The following is an 8,591-nucleotide window of genomic DNA, read 5'->3' as shown; positions in this document are numbered from 1 at the left end:
ACAACAAATAACATTCTACCAAGGCCCCTTTTAATAAATAAATAACACTTTTTAAAATTAAAGAGAAAAGACCCATTCAAAAACCTATTTATATGTGCCACTCATTTTATGTCTATTTCAAATAATGAGCAAGTTTGTTTATCTATATCCTTATATGAAATTAACACTGAAGTTATATAATATTTTATTTGTGCACAAAGACACAGTAAGTGTGAAGAAACTATAGAACTGCTATGATTGGACCTAAGTGAATCAATGTCAAGTCAGTGTCCATAGATTAGTCAGGCCTGCCTAAATATATGATTTTGGTATTTCAAAAGATGAGTAATTATTGTCCATCTGGTATAATCAGTTCTAATGTAAATGCTTTTTTAAAAAACTGCTAAAGTAGCATATTTTTAAAAAATTTATTTAATGCTTTGACTTTTTATAAGTTTCTTTTTGTTACCGAAGTGGAGTGGAATAGAAAACAACCCAACATACTGGCTTAAGTTTTCTGTGCTGTTTCAGAGCTTAATGTGAATGCTATTCCTTTCTTATTAACTAGATGATTAAAGGTGATACACATGAACTTCCAAAAGGAAGAAGTATTCACCTTTTCTTTCTATTGGTAAAATTAAGATTTCCCTAGAGTAATTACTAACAGCTAAATGTGCATCTACAATTGCCAAGATACTCTGCTTACACAAAGCTCTTACAAAACACGTATTCACCTCAAGTCTTCACAGTAGTAGACAGTTGCCTCACAGAACAAAGTTATAAACTTCTATCTTACATACTACAAAGAAAACACTACCAGTTAAATGCAATTCTTATTACCTAGAAAATATGCACCACACACAGGACATTCAAAACACACCTTTGGAATTACTTTAAATTTATGGACATATTTTTACTACCACCTCACAAGTACACCACCTTTACTCAACCCCACTCTATACATGGCTTTGTAATTATAAAACATTTAACCAAACTTCTTAAACTAATGTTAACTTAATACTAATTTATTTTAAAATTCACAAAAGATATACCGGTATTAAGTGGTATAGGTGTAACATAACATTAAAAAAATAAAAACAAAAATTTTGTAAGCAGCCAACAAGGAAAACACAATTCTTCCTATTACAAGTTATTGTACTATAAAATAAATATTATTTTTATTTTTAGAGGAAGATGGTCTAACTGGATTTGTCAATGGAAGAAATTCAGGGAAGAATATTTTCTTTTAATAAACTTTAAAGGAAAAAACAAAACTAAGTATTTTAACGGCAAAGGATTAAAAGCTATTTTTCTTTTAAAAAAAATGAAAAAAATAAAAGCTATTTTTCTTGCTTTAGTTGTACTTTCTGGGAAACGGAGACTAAATTTTCATCACAATTTAGAACTCAAAGGAAAGCATCCATTAATCACACTTCAAAAAGAATTTTTAAATATATACACATACAGCAAAGGCTAGTGACCAGTATTTAGCTTAATTTTCTGCAACTGTGACTCCTTTATAATTAAGTACATATTCAATGTTTTATAACAGCATAAAATCAGAACAAAAGTATATTTGATTTGAACTCTAAATGGCAAAAATAGTCAAGAGAGGTACAGTTGAAACATATTTTCAACTTTTGTTTTTTAAATGTGTACATCTAAAGATTGATGTACAGGTCATCTTATACTTAAAATGCAATAAAGATAACACAAAAATGAGAACATATTTGAACAGGCCGGCGGGCGTCAGGATTGAATCATTTCTTAGATATGCAGTCCATACATTCATATATAACAGCAAAACATAGGACAATTAGAACTGCTGTCTAAGTGCAAGACAGGACCTACATTTTATTCTATTTTGAATATCCAGTTACGTAAATGTACAGTAGTTGAGCAAATTACTAGCAGACTTATGAATATATTTGAACAGCAACTCTCTGTAGTAGGAGCTGCTCCCCCAACTTCTCTGCATAGTATAAAACGAAGAGTAATATGACTATTTGAACAATTACCAGTTGTGCAATTTCAATATTATATTGACATATATAGACTAAAAGTTATTAGATTACTAGTTCCAGTCTTACTTCATGACTTACAGCTTTCATTACTTGAAATTACACAAAAGTCTTCAGTGTTTAATGAGATATTTTGTCCAGGCATGGATATCACTACTTTTTATTGAGACTTTAAGTCTGTAACATTTACTGAAGTAAAGAGTCAATTACAGTTTCAGGCTTTGCAGAACGCTTTCTGTTTGGAGAAGAGACAAAGAAAACATGAAGACTTCCCTAAAAGTCTGGAATGCAAACACTTTACATTATGAAGAAGATAAAACAAGCGGGGCATAGAGTCTAGAACCAGGCCAAGGTTTGACGTTTGACCACTTTTCCAGGCTCGGGAAAGGCCACCAAGAATAGGTGCTAGATCATGGCTCTCCTCCCTCCACCCAGGCGGAGAGAAACTGAGTAGGTGATAATTTCCAAAACTGGACCAGACCACGCAGCCAGGCCCAGTGGCTGCATGCCTGCCAGATTTTACTGCTGATGATCTCTTCCAGCGTAGGCTAAAGGTGCGTGTTTATTCAAAAGACCATATTCATCTGAGGCAATACAGTACAAATGCACATGTAGGGACTGATATAAACACTACATTAATGTACCGTGTTATTGCAATTTTGCTTAGCACACTGAATTATGCATTTCTAATGAGAAACATACATTGAACATTATCATGTAATGTAATATCAATAAATCATTTAATGTGTACATTTGTCTATCAGCCAAAATATTTATCATCTTAACTAAATTTCCTTTAAATATATCTAATTAGCATCTCACCGCCTTGATTTCGTGGGATGCTAAGACAGTCTTACCTTCTCCCTGTCTTTGGCCTTGCTTTCCCCTTTGAAGTCCGTGGCCTCTCCAGTTTCATCAAGGACTGCCGCAGGCTCTCCTCGGTATAGGCAAGATACACGTGGGAAAGGTCCACTTCAAAGGGCTAAGAAACCAACACCAGACAAATCAGATTTGGGGAAAGATTTAAAACAATGAATAAACTCTAGAAAGAGCCACAGAAGACAAGTTGAAACAAATACCTAAAGATACTTTCTTTAACTCCATTTATCTCAAATGCATTCAGCGCGGGTTGGTGAGTGAGCCCTGACACACCATAAACTCCTCAGCAGGAAAGCAGAACTGTTGCTGCTTTCCCTAAAGCCATATCTCCTCTTGTGGACCTAAGACTAAGACTAGCTTTGAAAAGGACATTCCAGCAGAAACCGGTTTGGCTCAGTGGTAGAGCGTCGGTCTGCGGATTCCGGTCAGGGGCATGTACATTGGTTGTGGGCGCATCCCCGGTGGGGGGTGTGCAAGAGGCAGCTGGTCGATGTTTCTCTCTCATCGATGTTTCTAGCTCTCTATCTCTCTCCCTTCCTCTCTGTAAAAAAATCAATAAAATATATTAAAAAAGAAAAAAAAGAAAAGGACATTCTAGTCGCTAAACACATCCCCATAACCCAGAAAGGTGGTGAGAAGAAGATCCCATGCCACTCTGTGGTGGTGGAACTCAGCCTGCCCTCACAGCTGCAGGTGAGCCGAACTGTCCTAACAATCGCCCCATCCAAGACCCTCTCTTCCCAAAAGACCAACCTACTTCTTTAGCACAGCCGATTGATTTCATGTTGATCACGTAATTTAGTGACTCACAGCCCTATAAATATTTTACACTGTAATTTTTTTTAAAAAGCACTCTTACATCTTTCTCTTTTTTATCAGGAACTGGAGTTTGCTTCCTCATGTTATTTCCTGTGTAGGCAACACATTTCTTGTGGGGGGAAAAAGAGACAGAGAATTGTTTTCATTAGCAATTAATACTGTGACTTAGCAAATTATTGTGAGATATACGGATTACACTCACGAAACGTGATTTGAATGCTGGAACAGAAAGGGACCTGGAAGTCATTTAGTACTATGTATCCCTGCCCATGCTATTTCCACGGAATATTCTGCGTATTATAATATAGTTAATTAGAAAAACATCTCCATCCTACTGGATTCTCCTCTGATCCATCCTATGGACCACCTCTCCCCCCACTGGAGCCAGCAAAATTCCTGATCTACAGGTAGCACTCCACAAGTATCCCATGAAAAGAGGAAGGCAATACTCACTAGCTGCCATTCTCCTATGTCTTCATTCCAATGGACATAGTTTTCAATCATTTCCTTTTAAGAGTCAAAGATAGTCTACTTTTAATATTTAATAACAGTTAAAATACTGAAAAATATTCATGAAACTAAAATCTTAATAAATTATAGGGGAAATTTTGTCTCAATTATGTACTGCATGATATACTTGTCATAAATTTTAAAATATATGCTTTTAAAAAATATATGTAGATGCAATTAAACTATATAAAAATAAAAAGCAAGGAAATGAAGAACATGATTCAGAATGAAAGTTACCTTGAGTTGGAAGAGGCAAAGGGATGGGAGAGGGAGAGGGAACCATTTGATTGGAAGTAAGTTACTATAATGGCCCTAGCTTTTGGTTGGGGTGATGAGTTCACTACAAAGTAACAAATTAAATCAAGGGAGGCCTTCCAGGGCCAATAAGGAGAGTGTACCAAGAACCAAAGGTTAATTCTATACACCTGATGTTCAAAGGAAAAATACTACGGCTTGTACATTTGTCTGGTACATTTTAGACAAACTGCTTACAGCTGTATAGAAATTCAAAGTAAATTTTAAAAAATCAATATGTTAAAGTTTACTAAAATGTACTAGAAAAATGAATATTTTGAGTAAGGAAAAATAGAAGCTGAGATTCTTAAATTATATTACAATAGTATTAAGGATTAGCATTTGTCTGGAAATAGAAAATAAAGATGGTTGTACATTTTAAATATACTTAATGTCAGTGAATTGTACTCTTAAAAATACTTAAAATGGTACATTTCATGTTATGTATATTTTGCCCCCACCCACCCAATACACACACACACACACACACACACACACACACACACACACACAATTAGCATCCATAAGCAGGGAGAAAAAGTTCCAATAGGAGTTCTTATTCTATTCATAGGACAAAGGACATTGAATGAATAAACAGCAGCTATATCTTGATTCTGATTGCAATTACATTAAGTCCTCATTAAGGTTTTGTTCAGTTCTTGGAAGCTGTGATGTTAAGGGAAATAATGTATAATAAAACCAATTTTATCTTAGGCTAATTGGTACAAACAAGAGTTAAGTGTCTATTTCTGGTCACAAAAACATCACAAAACTTCTAAGTAAAGACTCAAAACTACTAATATTAAACATTGAAATAAATGCTATATATATATATATATATATATATATATATATATATATATGAAAGATTAAGGTAATTATTTTCCAATTGGCTTATCCAGTTCAAACATGAGGTAAAACATGCCAACTCCATACAGACAGTGGCCCTGACTGGGAATCAATTTTTTTTTCTCATCAATGATATAACGACAATGACAAAACATATTATTTAAGGACCTTCTATAAATGAATTCGAATTTCTCTAAGGGGCTGAGAAATTTCTTATCTAGATACTTAGATACTCAAACAGAGAATTATGTATTAAGAAAAGTTAACAGCTAAAGTGAAATATTATGGCATTAGTTCAAGAAAATTTTATCATTAACAACTGAAATGTACATATTTATCACCAATTAAGTGACAAATTATATTTCCTTCTTTCTTAACCCCAGCCAAGTGACCTGATATTTAAGTCAGAGAACATCCCTCTGACCTGATAATCCTGAGGTATGAAGTTATCAATAACAAGCATCTGAAGCCGAAGCTCCCGGCTAAGCTGTCGAATGTTCTCCAACAGGCCTTCAATTTCCCTCTGATGTTCTTGTTGGAGATCAGCCATCTGTGAGAAAATCAATGAAAATATTAAGGACAAACAAGATTTTAAATTCAAAATAGTTCAATCTGACATAGAAACCCTGTAAGAGCCTACCCAGTTCTTTCACTAAAACAATAGACAGAATGACACTAACAATGTCGTTTTATTTATCTTATTTTATTTTATTTTAGAGAGAGAGAGAAAGAGACAAAAATATCGACGAGAGAGAGACATATTAACCAGCTGTCTCTTGTACGCACCCTGATGGGGATTCGAACCCACCACCTTTTTGATATACAAGATGGTGCTCCAACCAACTGAGCCACATCGGCCAGGGCCTCAAAATGTCTTTTTCACATTATTAGTTAAGGTTAGAAATTTAAGAGCTAAAATTAAAAACTGCACATCAAGAAGAAATTTTTATTTCTTTAAAATTGTAAGCACCCATGATTCCTTTCAGATTCTTAATCATACTTAATAAAAAAATAAAAAAAAAATAATATATATATATATATATATATATATATATATTTTTTTTTTTTTAAGTTCAGAACTACATTAGTTGGTAATTTCTAAGAGACCAACCTCTGACTTTGCAGCCATCAGCATAGTCCAAACTTTCTTTAATTTTTTGGTTTTTCCCTGTGCTTCCTCTTGCAAACTGGTATATTTTTCTTCAATATCCAAGCGTTCTTGCTATGAGTAAAATTGATAAACTTAATAATTTATTCTTTAAATCACAAATTTATTTAACAAATAATATGTTTAGCAGCCATATTCAAAGCAACCCACAGATCTGCTTTACAATGTTACTAAAATTATATTTAGCTTTTCACTAGGAAAAAAGTGTCAGCCAGAACCAAAAAGATACCTCTTTTTCCTCCAATTCTCTGCGAAGTTGCTCTGCTCTTTTCCTCCTTTCTTCCAGTTCCATATTAGATTCTTCAAGAAGTTTCTCTTGTTCCTCAGCTTTCGCCAACAAGTCAACACCACCAACAATTACCTTCTTCTCCAGTGCAGATAATTTCTCTAGCAAAGACTGATGCTCTTGTCTATTGATTAAAATTAGAATACTCCAATTATCTACTATTGTACCAATATCAATTACCAAAATTTAATGAGTTTGGATACAAAATTTCAATATAGGAATATGGTTATACAACATCTTTATCAAATTATACCACTGGATAATTCATTACTGTATGAGTTGATCTCAATTAAATCAAATTCATTTAAATATTTTTCCTCCCACAAAGAGAGGAAATAATCAAAACATATAATTTTCAGAAATACAACATACACAATGAAACCTTCTATTCAAAAATAGCTACTCTGGAGATAAAAATCAAGTTTCGAATTATTATTCAATTTTTTTCCTTATACATAAGTCCTCAGAAAAATACCGGAAATTTAAAACATAAATCTACATTAATTCAGTAATACTCACTGGGCCTTAAGGAGATCCTTTTCCCTTTTCTCTAACTCAGCCCTAGCCTTGTTTCTTTCTTCTTCTTCCATGTCAAGCTTTGTTTCAAGTGCTTTTCTCTCTTCATCAATTTTTGCTTGCATTTCAACCATCTTATCAGGGGAAACTTTCTTTTTACCTGTTTGAGTCATTCAATTACAACAATCACTTTCGAGTCAAGGTTTCAGAACAGTATACTAGTAGGTTCTCTTCATTTTTATAAAAGTTATATTCCTCAGTAATATAAAATCAAATATAAAAATTTTAAGGAAATCAAATGAATAATTTGTTTTACATTCTTAGAATTTTTAAACTAATTGCTAACTTCAAACTGTTTTCCTATTGTGCAATGATTAGGACAAAAGTAAGTAAAAGAGGAGCAAAACAGATGAGCAGGGGAAAAAAAAGAGAAAGATTAACAGGAAAGCCAAAGCAAGCAAACAAACACAGATCTGTGTGTTCCAAGATAACATATATGGTGGAAAAAGCAATATGATTATTTAGTTACTTTTTTCTGATAACCAAGTACAAAATAAAGTGTCTTCCCAATATATTTCCCTATAATTTATTAAAATAAATGAATAAGCAAAAGTCACATATATGTATAAAATGAACAGATTAAAAGTATCAGTCAGAACTTATAGCAAGTAGTTTTTAATACGTATCTTCAGAATATTTATAAAATTTTGTTTAATAAAATTACTGGAAAGTATTTTCTTTCAAGGTATGCTTTTAAAGAAAAGAAGTCTATACTAATTATATAACAGTTACATAGTAATTAACCAGGCATTTTATAGTTGCTGAGTTGTCATGATGTCATATTTTAAATGAAAAACTAAAATAACTCATTTTATCAAACACAGGACCTAATTCTGTCACATTAAGTGCAATTATTAAATGTAAGTAGAAATATTACAAAATAATCAAGCTGGAAACACAGTTTCCAATAGATTATTTTGATTATAATGTCTAGTAAGTAGAATGCTTAATATACAAATAATAGTATGAATAAAAGTGCTAAGTTAAGTGTTGTACAATAAATATTCAATGAAAGTTTACTGAATGAGCCCTAGCCTGTTTGGCTCAGCAGGTAGAGTGTTGGCTCTTGGACTGAAGGGTCCCCAGTTCGATTTGTCAAGGGAACATACCTCAGTTGCAGGTTACACCCGGCCCTGGTTGGGGCCATGCAGGAGGCATTCAATTGATGTGTCTCTCTCACATCAATGTTTATCTCTGTCTCTCTCCCTCC

At 33.2% G+C, this 8,591-nt stretch overlaps 1 protein-coding gene across 4 annotated transcripts in view; it reads right to left on the bottom strand.

The window, feature by feature from the left end:
• Positions 1-1,304: 1,304 nt before the first annotated feature.
• Positions 1,305-8,591, bottom strand: part of KIF3A (kinesin family member 3A) — a 30,902-nt gene continuing 23,615 nt past the window's right edge. For 3 of the 4 annotated variants that reach the window (XM_036424798.2, XM_036424795.2, XM_036424796.2), the window contains 8 exons: positions 7,325-7,481; positions 6,749-6,929; positions 6,463-6,573; positions 5,776-5,901; positions 4,152-4,205; positions 3,739-3,807; positions 2,858-2,982; positions 1,305-2,235 (listed from right to left, as the gene is read on the bottom strand). In XM_036424798.2, the coding sequence (XP_036280691.1) occupies positions 2,187-2,235; positions 2,858-2,982; positions 3,739-3,807; positions 4,152-4,205; positions 5,776-5,901; positions 6,463-6,573; positions 6,749-6,929; positions 7,325-7,481 (872 nt within the window). In that variant the 3' untranslated portion in view covers positions 1,305-2,186. The remainder of the gene's footprint in view (positions 2,236-2,857; positions 2,983-3,738; positions 3,808-4,151; positions 4,206-5,775; positions 5,902-6,462; positions 6,574-6,748; positions 6,930-7,324; positions 7,482-8,591) is intronic. The other variant, XM_045576378.1, reaches the window with a different exon arrangement.

This window comes from Pipistrellus kuhlii, unplaced genomic scaffold, assembly GCF_014108245.1.
Source record: "Pipistrellus kuhlii isolate mPipKuh1 unplaced genomic scaffold, mPipKuh1.p scaffold_m20_p_8, whole genome shotgun sequence".
Taxonomy (NCBI): domain Eukaryota; kingdom Metazoa; phylum Chordata; class Mammalia; order Chiroptera; family Vespertilionidae; genus Pipistrellus; species Pipistrellus kuhlii.
The sequence above is the reverse complement of the archived record's forward strand: the minus strand, read 5'-3'. Positions and strand labels throughout refer to the sequence as shown.